The sequence below is a fragment of the Rutilus rutilus genome (genome assembly GCF_951802725.1).
Source record: "Rutilus rutilus genome assembly, chromosome: 17".
NCBI lineage: Eukaryota > Metazoa > Chordata > Actinopteri > Cypriniformes > Leuciscidae > Rutilus > Rutilus rutilus.
In genome coordinates this window covers 20,943,973-20,962,515 of record NC_140230.1, presented here as the reverse complement: position 1 = coordinate 20,962,515, position 18,543 = coordinate 20,943,973, and the positions used below count along the sequence as shown (strand labels likewise).

General features: G+C 39.3%; 1 protein-coding gene across 1 annotated transcript; it reads right to left on the bottom strand.

Annotated features, from left to right (window-relative positions):
- Positions 1–589: 589 nt before the first annotated feature.
- On the bottom strand, positions 590–17,454 carry zhx2a (zinc fingers and homeoboxes 2a). The gene is made up of 3 exons (XM_084384935.1): positions 16,978–17,454; positions 14,006–14,105; positions 590–3,169 (listed from the first exon to the last, which is right to left on the bottom strand). Exon 3 carries the CDS (start codon positions 3,012–3,014, stop codon positions 600–602), a length of 2,415 nt encoding a protein of 804 aa, XP_084241061.1. The 5' UTR covers positions 3,015–3,169; positions 14,006–14,105; positions 16,978–17,454; the 3' UTR covers positions 590–599.
- Between the last annotated feature and the right edge of the window lie 1,089 nt (positions 17,455–18,543).

Here is an 18,543-nt window from a genome sequence, read left to right as displayed (position 1 = left end):
CTATTATAAATGTAACAAAAGTCTCATCTTCAAAAAATTTTACAAATCTGTTGAAGTACAGAAAAAAATATTTACAAGGGCCCTTTTAAAAAACAAACACATAATAACAACAAAGCAGTCAAACTTTGGCACTCCATGGTCACTCTCCGGACAGTGTTTCACAGATGCTCTCATTCCATCTTGTCTCTGATAACCTCAGAGTCCAGATATGAGATCATTGGTTCCATACACGACGACAAAGGTCATTCCTTAATCATCAGGCCCATGTAGTTTAGTCATAGCAGCCTGTTTTCTTCTGCAACAGAACAAGCAACAAATGCCACTTGACTCACATAAATTATGGATGGAGGCTTGAAAGAAAAACGAAAATTGACACTGCCCCCTTCCCAACTAACACAAAATTTGGGCTCTGCTCAATGCTAAGCTGTTTAGCTCTAAAGGCTAAATTATAGACTGCCGACATCCTGGGTGTCTTACAGCCACATCTGCGGCATTATCACGAGAAACAGCTATTACTCTGTGAAAGCAACTGTCTTGCTCCTCCATTCAAAACATCAACCAGCTAGTTACAATAAAATAAGACTATTACCTTTACAACTTCATCCCGTCACTCGGTGTTCTGCTGACAGCACTTCAAGGTCTCGTGCCACTTTCTGTGCATCATAGTCTTTGCTGTCAATGTCAGCTGCCAAGGAAACCCACCTCTTACCATCTACACTTCCCTGTCCATGTTCCTTGCTCTTGCTGATATCAGGCATGTTGTGGCCCAGTTTACTGGTGAACCATTCTACTATGTCCTGGTTGGTTAGTTTTGGTTGCTCTGCAAGCTTCTCAAAACCCTCCTCTTTTTGTACCTTTGCCTCTTGAAAGTGTCTTTGTAGGACGCTCTGTGTCTGATCCGTGATCAACAAGTTGTTTTGTCCATTCTGTCTTTTGTTGCTAAGACTTTGAAATTGCTCCATCCAATCTAAAGTTCCATTCTTCAGAGCAGATCTGTTGTCCTTAAACCAGCGGACAATTTCTGTACGAGCTAGCCCTGTTTGGATTTCTAGTTGGTTATACTCCTCTGGTGAGGGCCACTGGGTTTGTGCAAACACGTCTTTAAGGAGGCAGAGTGACTTGCCATCAATGGCCTCTGGACACACTGAGGACGTGAGAATGGGAAGAGGTGAGTCCCTGACTCTGCTGTCCTGCTCATGGACTCCATTCAATGTACCCCTTTGAAGGTGATGCTCAAACCTTTTCGAACCCATCGAGTTGAGCAAGGCTTGTTCCAGGTTGTCACGTAGTGCACGGCGCTCTGCAAACCAGCAATCGATTTCATTTTTGGAGAGCCTGGTGTCTGCTACAAGGTGCTCTATCTCAGCCTGGGTTGGAAAGCTAGTCCTTTGGAAACTCTCCTCTAACCTTTTCATTTGCTCAGAGGATTTGCCTTTAACTCTCTCTAGTAGTGGAAACTGTGTGGCGACAGGCTTATGTGGTTGGCTGTCCTTTGAAGAGAAGTCTGTTTTAATCTGTTGCACTGCCTTATGGTTTCCATGGCGCTGATCGCTGAACCATTTTTTGATCTCTCCCCAGGAGAGGCCAGTCGTCTCAATGAGACGATACACTTCTTCATCATCAGGAAACTGGCACTGAGCATAGCTAGTGGTCAGCTCTCTGATCTGATCAGGGGTTTTCTCACAATCTGAAGAAAGACTTGGTGTTGGAGAGACCGACTTCGGAATACTCTGAACGGACTGGATTATTGAAGGCCTCTTTATCTCTGGGGCAACCAGTGGTGCTGTATGGGGCCTCTTGACACCCTGTGCTATTTGATTTGTGACTGTTAGCGTGAGAGGAGAACTGGTCGGATTTGAGCCATTGGTAACTGGTGCCAACACTAGGCCAGATTGTCCAAGGACATGGCAAGAGACGGTCTGGATAAGGGGCTGTGAAGCTTTAGTGGACTGAGCTAACTGAGCAGGAAAGACAGTGAATGCTTGTTGAACAGACTGAATCGTTCCATTGAACATTTTCTTTCGTGCTTCCTCAACTTCCTCAGGAGACCAGCTGATACCTTGTTTTAGCCGTTGGGTAGTGAACCACACTTTAATTTGTTCTTCGGGGTGTTTGGAGGCTGCAGTGAGCCAAGAGAGCTCTGCTTGAGTAGGGTACGGAAACTTGTTGAAGGAGGTGATGAGGGTCAAGTTGCCATCTAACGAGGGGTTGTATTTTGAAGTGTTCAAGGGGACGGCGATTTTTGGTACCAAGTTGTAGTTAGGTGGGCGTTGCAGAGATGGCATTATATGAGAGAGGCCATCTTTAAGAGTTGCATCTGGGATTATCACAGTCCCGTTCACATTCACTGCAGTGATTTGCTTTTTCGGGAGATCTTGAGCGAGTTTGTCCAGCGGACTATCGTCTTGTAGCCGTAAACTGTCTGCTTTGGACTTAGCCAGCTTAACAGTAGTGGATTTGTTTGAAGGAAAAGCAGTAAAGTCCTCTCCTGACTGAGGGCTGGTTGTATCATAGATAACTGCACAGTTTGAACCTTCGATTGTCTGTTCTAGAATGGTCTGACTGTTTAATTTGATTCTCTTGAACTTGAAGTTGCTCTCCCCGGGATGGCACTTCTCATTGTGTTCTGTCAAAGAATCAAACTTTTTCGTGTTAAAGTTGCATACTGCACACAAGTAAAGTGGGTTGAGTATAACATTGGGGTGGTTGGAATCAACATGGTCTTTGAACTCGTTGAGGTTTTGTGTGGAAAAGGGACAGTATTTGCACTCATAGCCTCCCTGGAGTTTCCTCTGTGGTCGTGTTTTCACGTCAGGTTTCTCCATCTCTGTTGCTTCCTGCAGAGAGTTCACAGAACTCTTCCTCTCTGTACAGTCCTCACTAGAAGACACATGTGATGATCCATTCTCTTCTGTACCGTCCACACAAGAATCCATTTCTTCTTGATCGTCTGCAGTCACCAAGTCATCCGGTCGGATCATGCAGGGGATTGTAGACTTTCTTCGACTAGCCATGGTCAGGGAGTAAGACGGTACAGTGCAGGGGGACTCTGGTGATGGGCAATGGGCAGGTCTTTGTCTGGTGGAGGATCGGTAAAGGATGTTTCAGCTGACTGTGAATGTCAGCTCCAATGGAAGACTTCATGAGACTTCATCCCAGACCACACAGCCTATTTAAAACAAGAAAAGATACAAATGAAGCAGGACAGATTATCAAGCATGAGAATTAAGGTATAATCTAGGTATGAACTAGCCTATATGTATAACAATCACTCTGGTGCAGACACAGCTCATGAAGAAAACAAAGATACTCTATAATTGGGCTTTATTTGAGCTGTCAAACCACAAATAGATAAACTTGTTCTTGAAACATTGGCTATAATCAAGGTGTCGTCTACAATTTTAAGCCGAATTTTAAGCCGAATTCAGAGTAAAATTGAGCAGTCCCCAAAGTCATATCAGGATAGATGCCGAACATCAGCTGCGGTGTGCAAAGATTCATAAAAAAAAAAAAGTAAATAAGTTTTGATTTTAGGATACTGCATGTTGTATGTCTGCCGCATCTAGTGTGTGACCGCCTTTAGACACTTCATGTGAAAATGCAGTTCGACAGCTGAACAATAAAGGCTTACAAGTCACTGTTTGTCATTGCAATGTGATTAGATAGATGTCTATCAACACAAAAGGTATCAGCTTTTTAACTGTTAATTGTCACTTCAGGACTACAGATCCTCATTAAAATTTAAGCTGAAGTCTTAAGGCTCCTGCATGAAAGCCTTTACACAAACACCCTAGTACTATGTATTAAATTAGAGTCATCAAGCAATATGGGCGGTCAGTCCAGAATCAGATGGGAAGGGCAAAAACATCCTGTGCTAGGCCGAAATTGTCCAGTCCAATAATAGCCTTCCTCAGGCCTGTGGTGCCCTCAGCAGATCTCAGTACATTGGAGACTGATTAAATATGGATGGGACCCTGAGCATCTCATGTCACAGCCTCAACTCACTGTGAGAACATGAGTATAATGTAACCCTGGCAATTATTTTTTTCTTCTTTGAGAAAACTGTGCAAAGGGCAAAAAAGAACAACCAAAGTTCACAGAAGAGAAAAAAAAAATTCTGAATTTTTACATTTAATTATTATGCAAAAAAATTTAATCAACAAGATTGTATAATTTATTAGTATTTATATTGATTCCTTTGCTCATCATTGCAAAAAAGTAAAACATGATACAGAAACATAAACATTTAACTATCTTCATATTTTGGTAAAAGAGGTTCTGCTATACAAGCAATAATAAACAGGGTATAAGCAGCTACACTGAGGGAAAAAGATGGTTGCATTAAAAAAAATAATTCATCTAAACCAGCCAGTACATTTATTACCCCATGAAAATCACTAGGAAAGGAAACACTCATGCACACTGTCAGTTTTAAGTGTTTGCCAAGGGCTTGCAGCCAATAAAAAATGATAAAGCATGAGACCACTTAACTTATGATCACAGTGTTCAATGTAAAGCCATTTAAAAAGAAACATTACTTGGCCTCAAGTCACAAAAGTCATTATTGACACAAGAAAAAAAATACTGATTTTTGTGTACTTGCGATTAAAACCGCTAAAGGCAAATGACAAAAAACAATAAAAAAAAAAAAAAAAAAAAAATTCACAACCTTAAGGTCCTTGCGCACCGAGTCCGAAATTTTGGCACGTTAAAAAATAAATACGACCTCATGTTTTTTCAATCACGTTTACACACTGCCTCCAAAACTTTTGTCCGTCATAAAAAAATTCGGATCGGGTTCGATTTTCGGTGTTTTTCGCATCAGTAAGCAAGCATTTTGACAATGACAGTGTTTTGACAATTCAGAGCCACCGAATGACGAATACGAAAAAAACGCATATGAAAATTTCGCACTCAATGTGCAAGGACATTTGGAACTTCAGTGAAGGGATGTGATTGTCTGCTGACTACTGAAAGGGACCTCAATATATAAGATTTTGTTTTTGGCCGATACCGATTTTAACAAACTATTGGCCGATTTCAATACAGACTCTCGTCACTTGCTCTCTTATTCGAAACTAAAATTTATCATGATTTAAATTGAATTGATCATGTTTTAAATTAACAGAGTTAAAAAATTCATGCATTAAGGTATACTAGCTAGTTTATTAATGCATCATCAAATAATTTTTTTATTGAACATTGATTGGATACATTCAGCAGGCCTACATACAGTGAGGAAAATAAGTATTTGAACACCCTGCTATTTTGCAAGTTCTCCCACTTATAAATCATGGAGGGGTCTGAAATTGTCATCGTAGGTGCATGTCCACTGTGAGAGACATAATCCAAAAAAGAAAAAAAAAAATCCAGAAATCATAATGTATGATTTTTTAACTATTTATTTGTATGATACAGCTGCAAATAAGTATTTGAACACCTGAGAAAATCAATGTTAATATTTGGTACAGTAGCCTTTGTTTGCAATTACAGAGGTCAAACGTTTCCTGTAGTTTTTCACCAGGTTTGCACACACTGCAGGAGGGATTTTGGCCCACTCCTCCACACAGATCTTCTCTAGATCAGTCAGGTTTCTGGGCTGTCGCTGAGAAACACGGAGTTTGAGCTCCCTCCAAAGATTCTCTATTGGGTTTAGGTCTGGAGACTGGCTAGGCCACGCCAGAACCTTGATATGCTTCTTACAGAGCCACTCCTTGGTTATCCTGGCTGTGTGCTTCGGGTCATTGTCATGTTGGAAGACCCAGCCTCGACCCATCTTCAATGCTCTAACTGAGGGAAGGAGGTTGTTCCCCAAAATCTCGCAATACATGGCCCCGGTCATCCTCTCCTTAATACAGTGCAGTCGCCCTGTCCCATGTGCAGAAAAACACCCCCAAAGCATGATGCTACCACCCCCATGCTTCACAGTAGGGATGGTGTTCTTGGGATGGTACTCATCATTCTTCTTCCTCCAAACACGTTTAGTGGAATTATGACCAAAAAGTTTTATTTTGGTCTCATCTGACCACATGACTTTCTCCCATGACTCCTCTGGATCATCCAAATGGTCATTGGCAAACTTAAGACGGGCCTTGACATGTGCTGGTTTAAGCAGGGGAACCTTCCGTGCCATGCATGATTTCAAACCATGACGTCTTAGTGTATTACCAACAGTAACCTTGGAAACGGTGGTCCCAGCTCTTTTCAGGTCATTGACCAGCTCCTCCCGTGTAGTTCTGGGCTGATTTCTCACCTTTCTTAGGATCATTGAGACCCCACGAGGTGAGATCTTGCATGGAGCCCCAGTCCGAGGAAGATTGACAGTCATGTTTAGCTTCTTCCATTTTCTAATGATTGCTCCAACAGTGGACCTTTTTTCACCAAGCTGCTTGGCAATTTCCCCGTAGTCCTTTCCAGCCTTGTGGAGGTGTACAATTTTGTCTCTAGTGTCTTTGGACAGCTCTTTGGTCTTGGCCATGTTAGTAGTTGGATTCTTACTGATTGTATGGGGTGGACAGGTGTCTTTGCAGCTAACGACCTCAAACCGGTGCATCTAATTTAGGATAATAAATGGAGTGGAGGTGGACATTTTAAAGGCAGACTAACAGGTCTTTGAGGGTCAGAATTCTAGCTGATAGACAGGTGTTCAAATACTTATTTGCAGCTGTATCATACAAATAAATAGTTAAAAAAATCATATATTGTGATTTCTGGATTTTTTTTTTTTAGATTATGTCTCTCACAGTGGACATGCACCTACGATGACAATTTCAGACCCCTCCATGATTTATAAGTGGGAGAACTTGCAAAATAGCAGGGTGTTCAAATACTTATTTTCCTCACTGTATGTAGGCCTGCTGAATGTATCCAATCAATGTTCAATAAAAAAATTATTTGATGATGCATTAATAAACTAGCTAGTATACCTTAATGCATGAATTTTTTAACTCTGTTAATTTAAAACATGATCAATTCAATTTAAATCATGATAAATTTTAGTTTCGAATAAGAGAGCAAGTGACGAGAGTCTGTATTGAAATCGGCCAATAGTTTGTTAAAATCGGTATCGGCCAAAAACAAAATCTTATATATTGAGGTCCCTTTCAGTAGTCAGCAGACAATCACATCCCTTCACTGAAGTTCCAAATGTCCTTGCACATTGAGTGCGAAATTTTCATATGCGTTTTTTTCGTATTCGTCATTCGGTGGCTCTGAATTGTCAAAACACTGTCATTGTCAAAATGCTTGCTTACTGATGCGAAAAACACAGAAAATCGAACCCGATCCGAATTTTTTTTATGACGGACAAAAGTTTTGGAGGCAGTGTGTAAACGTGATTGAAAAAACATGAGGTCGTATTTATTTTTTAACGTGCCAAAATTTCGGACTCGGTGCGCAAGGACCTTAAGGTTGTGAATTTTCTTTATTTTATTTTTTTTATTGTTTTTTGTCATTTGCCTTTAGCGGTTTTAATCGCAAGTACACAAAAATCAGTATTTTTTTTCTTGTGTCAATAATGACTTTTGTGACTTGAGGCCAAGTAATGTTTCTTTTTAAATGGCTTTACATTGAACACTGTGATCATAAGTTAGACCCCTCCATGATTTCCAAGTGGGAGAACTAGCAAAATAGCAGGGTGTTCAAATACTTATTTTCCTCACTGTAAATACAACATAACAAAGATGCATATTAAACAGTGCTTTTTAGGTAGGTCTAACAGTAGATTTCAGGTACATAAATCATATGATATATATATATATATATATATATATATATACATACATACATACATATATATATATATAGTATAAATTAAATATACTGTAGATGAATCTTTATTATATTTAACTTACAAAAGATATTTAGTCAAGAGTAGTGAGCGATTTTTTGTCTTTTGTTGTTTGATTAACATTTAAACAGACAGCAGCACAGCAGGAATATTAGGCTGCTGTTACTTTAAGAGCTGCATGGATCCATGATACTGGTGCACAAGCGTTTCATTTCTCAACTGTTAACATTCAATTTAAGACACAAACAGAAGGATACTTGCCAAGAAGGGCATTTTGATAAAATTTTCTGTGAATTACAAGAAGTGATTTGTGCACTGTCTTTCCGGGCACGCACTTTGGATGTGTGCGCACACAAAACTTCTCACACAGTTAGTAGAACTGAGTTCTCATTCACGTCTTCTTGCACTTGAAAATTTAAATTCGCATGGCTTAAAAACACATGCAAAGATAAACTCCTTATTGTCGAGTCCTGCTGTATTTTGTACAGATTTCATTTTGTTTTAGCAAGTAATTAATTATTTTACCCAGAGAAAAACATTGGATTATGCAACAGACATTAACAACTAATTAATAAATTATTTCATTAATAAACCATCTGTTTTTTTTATAGCATTTTCCATGCTAGCCGATATGCAGATGGTTTTAAATTGATCAAAAAACGGCCAATAAATATCGGCGGCCATTACATCGGGGCATCTCTACTACTACTAAACCATTAATACAGGCTGGCAATGGTGTTTAGCATGAACTACAGTTTCTGTAAAACACTACTGTTTGTTGCCTGTATGGATTCACATGCATTGACATGCATGTTTCCAGCAGAGGATGTTGCTGCGGAGCCTCTGTGAAGGGGCGGAGACTGAGCTCTGTTAATACTGTGGAGCACAGTAGGGGGGGCTGAATTTGGGATCGAGGCAGAATTAATTTAAATCTCATCAAATGGGGCTCTAGAAGCCTGCAGCACTGCACAGATGTACACCGAGTGCTATTTTTCATGACAATACTGACTAAAAGTGTTGAGTGTAATTGGTACAGATCACACCCCCTTCAACAATTTTAGACTCAAAATGTGGGCACTACTGACTCCTTTTGAATATTAGAATGAGGTCTCTGAGAACACAGCAAAATGTATACCTGATGCTGAACAATATATTAATCTATAAAGAGTAGCATCATAGATTATATTTCAAGACTGTAGTAATAAGAACTAAACATTTTTTAAGAGAGAAAAAAATAGTTTGTCTAAATTTAGATTAGATTAGATTAGATTCAACTTTATTGTCATTACACAAGTACAGGTACAAGGCAACGAAATGCAGTTTAGGTCTAACCAGAAGTGCAATAGCAGCAAGTGCAGGATATACAGTGGTTCCATAAGTGCAGAACATGGATATGTACTGAATAAATATAGAGTTGAATACTATTATAAACAAAAATTTACAGATAGATTGTCCTATGAATATAATATACAGATAACTATTACTGTGAACAGAGTTTACAGCTAGATATGTACTGAATATAATAATATACAGATGGCTATTACTATAAACAGAATGTTTACAGATAGATATGTACTGAATATAATATACAGATGGCTGTTACTATAAACAGAATTTTACAGATAGATATGTACTATGAATATATATACAGATGGCTGTTACTATAAACAGAATGTGAGCATAATATACAGATGGCTATTACTATAAACAGAATTTAACAAATAGATATATGTATAAGTTAGGCTAAATGAGGACGGATGTAGGTGCACGCGAGAATGAAGTAGTTTTACAGAAGGAGAATGACACAGAGCTCAGAGCAAAGTCCTTTGGGTAGGTGTCCAGGCTTTCAGTGATTTGGGGTACCAAGGGACAGGCCTTGAAAAAGCTGAACTCATGCGTTGCCATGGAAACGGCCCAGCAGCAGGTGGGAGGGATTTTCTCCACAGACATCCAGATGAGGAACGTTCCGCATTCCTATTTTTGGCCGAGTCTGTTCTTTCGGGGTGAAACCCACACTGAGAGATTGTATTCATCCTATTAATTCTAGATTTGCATACTTGTGTATTTGCTGATACATTTTTCATGAATCAGTATGAGTGGGCGCATTAATTATGCTTATTGAGTGGAAGCAAAACTAAACTTAAAAAAAAAAAGCTAACATGTGCATCTTGTTGAGATACTGAGAACACAGAAACAAAAATAAATGTCTGGTTGCAATAAACGCCTAATTTCCTGACACTTTCAGCAAATAGATTAGTATGAAAATTCTTTTAAAAAATCTTTTTCAGCAAATGATTAGTAAAACGGGGTGTTCATTTTTGCGGGAAAAAGAACATTGATCGTCAAATTCATTCAGGCAGAAAAAAATTCAGCCTTTTCAACCCTGTTACCATTTTTTCCCCCAGTAATAAATATGGAATAAACCAACATCAAAATGAAGCATCAATGAAATTAACAATCAATTTCAGAAAGAGTAAAAAGTAACAGTGGCTTGCTTTTTCACAGAAGGGACTAGTATGTTTGGGACCAAAAAAATAAATCATGCAGTAACAGAGTTGGACACAAAATATGGGATACAACTAAATATTAAGCCTTTATGAATTATAATTAATTTACAGATTGCTTTGATTTTGCTTTAAAGGTGCATTGCGCAAGTCTCTGAGTTTTTGCAGAACTATGCCCCCTTCTGGCGACACGCGAAACTGCAACCAGAGTTGTGCACGCGGTTACGTGGAGTTTGCGTTGGGGTTTGGGATGAACTAGAAGCCGGTCTCTTTGAATCCATCTTCTACTTTTGCAAAAGTCGCTTGAGTTGTCTTCGCTGATGCGGATAATGGCGGCGAATACACAAACCTGCCAGACATAGCCAGGTGAGCGTGAACGCGCATGACGTCACGCCCAGTCGATTCCGTCCCGAATCCCTCTTATTTATTTTACTGTACAGGATTATAGAGGCAATCGCAGTGATCATAGAAGGGCTCATTCAGCCCATCAGGCAATTGTTTAAGCATGTATGGGTTAGAAAAACGGGTATTTTTAACATGAAAAGTTGCTTAATGCACCTTTAAATTAAAGCTGCAGTCCGCAGTTTTTCCTCTTTGTCGCCATCTCTGTTCGAAATCTGCAATTGCAGTTATTCGCGGAATTATCAACTTTACGTGCGTTGTGCCTCGGGAAGACACAGCACGGATGAATCCTATGCTTTGAGGAGAATGTGCGGCTGTCAGTTGCCGCGCCGGTATGGATACTGGCATTCGCAATGACAGATTCTACTTTTTGGAAGTATGACCAACATAAGAATTTTCACAGAAAAAACTTGTCTGAACAAGTAACTAACATCCACTTTTGTTCTGACCAATTAAGAGGAAAAAGGCATTGCAGTAAATCACGCCGATTAAATCTAGCGATCGTTTATATCACGTCAAACCGAGCAAATTATACTTTGTTCTCAAATTGTTTGTTGTCACAGCATTGCGTGACTACATTTAATGCTGTTCCGATATTTATCCTTGTTTTCGCATGGGCCCGGTTGCAGTCTCTTTTTTTCTGTAGCCAGTCCGAAGTCCGAAGTCTTTCACGTTTTACAACGCGTGAATCTCCAGTTGTCACTGGTGATTGTCGTTTGAACCTTTCTGGATCCGCCATCAAATTGATAAGTTTAATTATATCAAGTGCTGCGAGAATAGGCTATAAATCTCCACCTCCAACATCCTCACCCGCAATATTGCCTACTAGCCGAGACACCTTCTTTATGTGACGCAATGACGCAAAGACATGCTTGAATTTCCTGCGGAAATGCACTGGAATTAAAAACATTATTACAAGCTTACCATTTTGAATTGAGCTAAGGCAAGCAGATAGTTTTGAACACTGGCTGGTTATGTACTTGCTCAAGAATTTATTTTGGATAATCTTTAACCCAAAAAAGCTACGGACTGCAGCTTTAATTTAATTTAATTTGTGATTAGGACAAAATGACACAGTTGTATGTTTTTAATTGTTGGATCACTATTTGTACAGACATTTGATGCATTTAAAACCACAAACTTTTCATTCTAGGTTAAGCTCATTTGAAATAACCTATTGTCTAACATGCAAGTTCTGTAAAAAAAATGTCCTCTATGTTTTGAAAAAAGTAACGGGGCACCAAACTACACCCTATTTGTGGAAATTTCCCTGTGTAGTTCCACAAAAGAGGGACTCTTTCTAAGAGGCCATAAAAAGTGTCATTCAAAAGAACATGATCTGAAATCAATTGCCCATAAAAATAACACAAAACAAAGGATTTTTATGAATCACAGTGCATCGGTTTGAAACTGGGCACTATTATGCAGGGAAAACCATGCTTAATTTTGACTAAGTAACCAGAGACAGAGGGCATGACATTTCTGCTGTAAAGGCCTGACTCATCAGCAGCATACAGTGTCTTCAAAAGAAACTAAATCTCTGTAGCCAACCACTAACTTATATGGCTGCTGCCCCAGAGAGTTATGAAATACTCATGGAAAGGGTCACACTGAGGATCAAGAGATCAGGGTCATGTGTGAGCACTGAGTCTATGAGCTTCAGATGAAATACTTTGTTAAATAAAACGCTAATCCGGTAACACCGGCTGGTTAACATGACTGTGTATCTACACTACATTAGCTGGCAAATGTTTTCTTTGAGCAACATTAAACAGGTTTTAATAATTCTAAACAGCCACTATTGATCTGATGACTTGATAACATTTATACAACATTAACTGCTGCCAGTTCTGAAATGAATGGCAACATTTGTCTTCTCTGCTTTGTCTGAAATACTCCTCATAAAACAACAAAAAAGACATTTTGGCAGATTCTACGCCTCTGATGTGGTCGACAACTGGTTTATCAGACTCATACCACTGGACACTGATCACTGCTGTCAGCCATCTGTGAGTTTGAGTCACAACACACAAGAGGGCTGAATAACACATCACACTAAGATCTAAAGCTCTGCATGACTCCACAATGACACCAACACAACCATTTTAGGGATGAGTAGAAAACTGGGAGGCAGAAAACTGACTGTGAATGAACTCGGGTCTCTTTTTGTTTATAGCTTTCCCCATCTGATCTTGTCTTGTCATGAAATGAATGCCACAGCTGACATGAGCTCTTTTTAGGAATGCACAATATATTGCTACCATATCAGTTATTAACGATGATTGTTTTAATTGCTCTGTATCGGTCGATATTGAATATTTATTTATACACAATCATTTTCCCCTATTTTTACGTTTAGATTATATTGGCCATCTTCTAATACTCAATTAAAGTTAAACTTTAAAAATATTAATAATTTAGTCATTTAACACTGTTAATCTAGAAAATATCTCAAAACACAAATTATAATGGCGTGATGCCTAAATTCACTTGTCGGATTTTAATTTATTGATTTTAATTTTAAAGTATTTTTTATTTGTTTAGACAAAACACAAGGAATTTATCGCTTATCAGGAATAAAATTATTTAGCGTTTATCTGTATCAGTCATAATTTTAATATCCCTAGGTCATTTGCATCTAGCCAAATCACTTTAAGTTCGTTGTGCATGTGTGTGTGTGTATATATACATGTGTATTCCTGCGGTCTGTGTTTTTAATGTTAACCAAACAACAAAAGACAAGGAAATCACTTTAAATAGCTTTGAAACTTTAATAATGATTAATCTTTATTTAATTTCTATAGTAAGGATTATATGCAATGTTGAATTACATTTGATTACTTTATTCAATTTCTGTACCTGAAAACCAATGTTAGACCTCCCTGAAAAGCACAGTTTATTTTATTTGTATCTTTGCTCTATTGTATTTATGTTTGCTGTTGCTTGATTATTTGTCCTTATTTTCTTTATATTTATGTGGGGAAAAAACATATTACAAGCAGAGAACTGAAAGATAAGTGAGACATGAGGAGTGGGTAAATTCTTCACCTTTGATGTTATCATTTTGCATTAAAATGGACCATCTTCACTGACTAGCGAGTCTCTTTTCATTGGTAAAAGCACATCCTAAGCTATTATCGGTCTATCTCAAAGTCTGAAATCCTGTAAAGGATGAAAGCTTATTTAATTACATAGTATGACTGAATTATTCAAAGCATGGTTTATCACTGCAGTACAAACATCACTGTAATGCTCAGTTTGGACTCTATATCATTGTATCGTCACAAATCTTTTTAAATTAGCAACCCACCTGTCAATGATGGTCTTGCCTTTTAGAGCACAATATCTGTAAGGTCCTATGTGGCAAGATTTCGTCCTCTGACACCTTTTTTTACCCAGCTTCTTCTCACCTGTAAAAAAAAAAAGGTCAATCTAAATGTCATCATTTTTAAAAAGGCCTCAGAGGCACTGGTTCAAAAATAATAATCTTTCCCGAGTGACACATGACAGATATTGTTGACTGCAGACTCTTATTTTATTTTCTCCTAACTGTAAGTTACAGGTCAGTGGATTGATATGACAGTTAACAAACATGAACATAAACTCAACATTGTCATGTCCCTGATGGAGCAACACCATCTTTCACAGTTTTTATAACAGTTTAGCTGAACTAAAAATTATACAACAGCCCAGACAAGGTGAATGTAGTTCAAGTCAGCCGAGGACTTCATAACGCAGCTGATTGAATCAAGCGAAGCTAGCACATGTAAATAAATAACCTTTAACACTCTTCTGTGTCATCTGTTAGAAATATTTATCCTTCTACTCCTCAATATTATGGTCAGTACAGTTATATGCAGTCTCTCTCCATTACACCTCCAAAAAGCTAGGTCACGACTGTAAAAGTAGGGCAGAATATTGGCAACAGAGAGGCTTGCTCAACAGTGAGCGACTGCAAAAAGTTGAACTCTTCTCTCGTCAAGAAAACAACCTTCTCAAACTGATTGTTTTATTTTCTTTAGTTCAAGTAAGAATCTGCTATGCTGAGGCACATCTGCATTGAAGCCCGGCTGCTTTCACTGCCACTCAACATGCTCGAATATGTAATCATAAACGAGTATGAGCGCAAGGTATGACATGAATATGATCATGCATAGTGATGAATCATGATTTGTTGTACTCATTATGCAGCATTTCTAATAAGAAAACAGAGCAGGATAGTATGCCGCCTTGAACTGCAACTTCAGCTGGTAGCAACACATCAGTTTTGACTCTCTCTTCCAGGACATGAATGCAGAAGGAAATTAATAGCTTTAGTAGTGATGACTAATAAATAACCTGGCTCCAATTTGAGGCCAGACTCCCTCACAAAGAGGGCTCTGCTTTCAGTGGAGTCACCACCAGCACCGACAGAGAACACACAGCTTTCAAAGGAGCCCAGCCCACGGCTGTGACATCAGCGACTGTCGGCTTAGTCACCGACAGCACGAGCTACGAGGCAGAGGCAGCAGCAACCACCTCCTCAAAGACGTCAGCTCCTCACGAACGCGGGCAGCCATTTTGAATCCAGCCAGTCACCTGGCACAAACTGCATTTTGCACCGGAGCAACTCAGGCAGAGTTGTACTTTTGATGATACGTGTCACTACTTTGCAAAAGTTGTCTTAGTATTGGTTCCATGAATAAAACTTTGTAATGGGAGATGTTACCATACTACGGCCCACAAGGTGCACACGAGTCTATTTTTGCCAGGCGTAGTGAGAATGTTAAGTTATTTCAAAATGGCATCAATGCAGAATACACTTGTGATGATAATAATGAAAATGTATCAGAATGCCCTTCCAACGAACACATAAGAATAGCTGTTTCTTCTAGTGCGCATATTACAAATATTCTGTTTAGTTCTACTAAGCCAATTTCTAAAGTTAAGACAAATATCTACTCGGATTAATAAACAACATAGTGAAACATGGTGCTAACTGATCATCAAATGAGTTATTTAGGACTAGTCAATAAACCAGAGCAACCAAAGTGGGTTTCTCTCATTTGACATTATGCTGTAAACTAAATAAAACATCTCTGATTATACTGTCCATGATATGACAGAAGCATGTGAGAAAAACACAAGCAGTGTATTTTACACAGACTATTTACATGTGATGTTTGGGCCCCACAAATGTTGCTGCTAGATCTAAAGATGCAGATGCCATTCTCTCTTCGATTTGACTTTAATCAAACTCAAGCAACCCCTCTGATAAAACTGCTAGCTCTTTTTCCAATCCCCCATTAAACCTCAAGCTACATCAGACTACCTGGAAAAGTAGGAAAGACCTGCTGGTCATGAGTAAACAGCCCGGGATGACTGACAGATGGGAAATCGGTCACTGTCCATAATCTGGAATTCCATCTGACTGAGCACTGAAGCAAATATCACGCGTAGGCCGCTAGTTTTACACACTTGAATCACAATATTCGCCGAGATGGTTTAGGCTACGATACATCAATGGCATGCTATATTAAGAATTTTAAACAACTCAGATCTGCACTTTTTTATCAGTATATTCAGCTTTCAGAAATGCACGTTTGCTCTATATAGGGTGCTGTGGCCCTCAAGTAGAGTGGATGCGACAATTTTGGGAACTATCACAGATGTGAAGAACACAGTGCTGCAATGTGGCTCGCGTCTGATGCGTGTGCCATGCAGTATGGTCGTGGAAGGCGTCACCACTGCCTACATCATACGACACCAAGCCGAAATCAAAGTAGTTGCGTGCCATGCTCACTTCATACAAGTGCCTGAATTAACCATTCTCAGTTCGAAATAGCACTCCGATCGTGGCTTCCAATGGAAAAGAGGGTTTTATTGAGGCAGAACAGACTCCAATAAAAAAAATCACTTGGACCGACGTAACGCCATGTCGACATTGGTAGCCATATTTTGCTGCTTATTTCGACAGCAGAGAAGTAGACATGTTCTCGCGCCCATTAACGTTACCTCTTAACTTTAACCATTCTATGAAACTTTCCGCAAGCCACACCAAATCACAGCGCTGGAAACGTTAAAACTGAGGTTATCGGGTCAGGTCGATGCGGTTATTCTGGTGCTCACTTTCTACGATATACCTTGAGCAAACAAAGTTCAGCTGAAATAAACAACTGACATCAGAAGCGCTTTACAGCATGTTTCAGTCAACTACTTATTGTGTGTATTCAAACGCGCACGCAACTTTAAGGTTTGTTTGCTATTTTTCCCAACCGACACAAATAATTCAGCCATTCTTACCTGCCTATCACCAACGGAAAACGCTGGGATGTGGGGTTAATGACAGCTCGGGTCCAAAATTGCGTACTTTTCCACGTGTACGGCCAATAGAAGCGTACGATTGTAATGATTCTGCCGAATCCTAAAGACAACAGCCGAAAAAAATTGGCGATCACAGGGGGATCTACGCCAAAACCCACATGATCAACTACGTCAGCAGACGTATTTGCATACGATACAAGACGCCGTTCCATCCCGACTTTGGGAATGAATTCTTAAAAGCAAAAAGTTTGAAAATCGCCAATGACAAGCGCTGGCTTCGAGTGCAAGAGCAGCAGTTCACTTCGCCCCGTGCTTCCTTCTTTGAGATGATTAAACCACTGTTGTTTTGACGTCCCCTGCGTGAGTTTGGATCACAGGTCATTGAATATTAAGCACTCTGGCGAAGGCCAGTGGCTGAACGGTTTTCTCTCTCGTTCTCTTCTCTCTCCTCCCATCCTCGCCTCTGTCCCCTCTCTCCCGCCCTCCCTCTTCGCATCCCCTCCCACGTTTTGCCTGTAGCCTTGCTATGGTTGTGCATCAAAACAAACAGGGCAACTTCTAAAACGAGACACTTGAAGAAACTCGTGCAAGAATATCGACGTTGCTATGGAAACCTACCTTGCAGACGTTTTCTCACCCAAGTTTGTGGCAGCTCGTCATACAACGAACAAAACCGAAAACACTATAATACACTGGAAGTGGAAAATAGTAACAGACAACTTCTTTCTTGGGAAAAATGCTCGAGTGTCCTGGCTTTTGAAACCTGCGCATGCAGCAGTGGGTATGAATCCTGCTGCAGAAGCTTATGAATTATTCATTAATCAGGACCGATCCGCCAGTGTTTGGGTATATTTACATACAAATAAGCAGCTAATGAATTATTAATGACCATTTTCTTGATCGTTGTTTTTTACCGTTCATTTTAACTTATGGATACATGTTTTATTCATGATTTAGGTAGCACACCTGCACATTTAGTTGTTGTCAATATATTTAACGCCATCTACAGGATATGCAATGTAATGTTTAATGGATTGTGGTTACACTGTAACAGACAAAACGGAAAATGTAGGCTACTTGTAATTTTCTGCCATGGACATTATCCAGGAATTTTAGAGAAAAACCCATTAACCCTAAAACACAATGCGTAGCCTAATACATTTTTTTTTAAAAAGGTAAAGCTCCAAAAAGACACTGTACAGATTGTGAGTAAAAAAGGAATGGAATAATTTACAAATCTCATAAACTTATATTTTATTCACAATAGAATATAGATAACATCAAATGTTTTGGATTTCATGAGAGCTAGCCTACACATTCCAAAAAAGTTGGGACAGGTAGCAATAAGAGGCCGGAAAAGTTAAATGTACATATAAGGAACAGCTGGAGGACCAATTTGCAACTTATTAGGTCAATTGGCAACATGATTGGGTATAAAAAGAGCCTCTCAGAGTGGCAGTGTCTCTCAGAAGTCAAGATGGGCAGAGGATCTCCAATTCCCCCAATCAATGCTGCGGTGAAAAATAGTGGAGCAATATCAGAAAG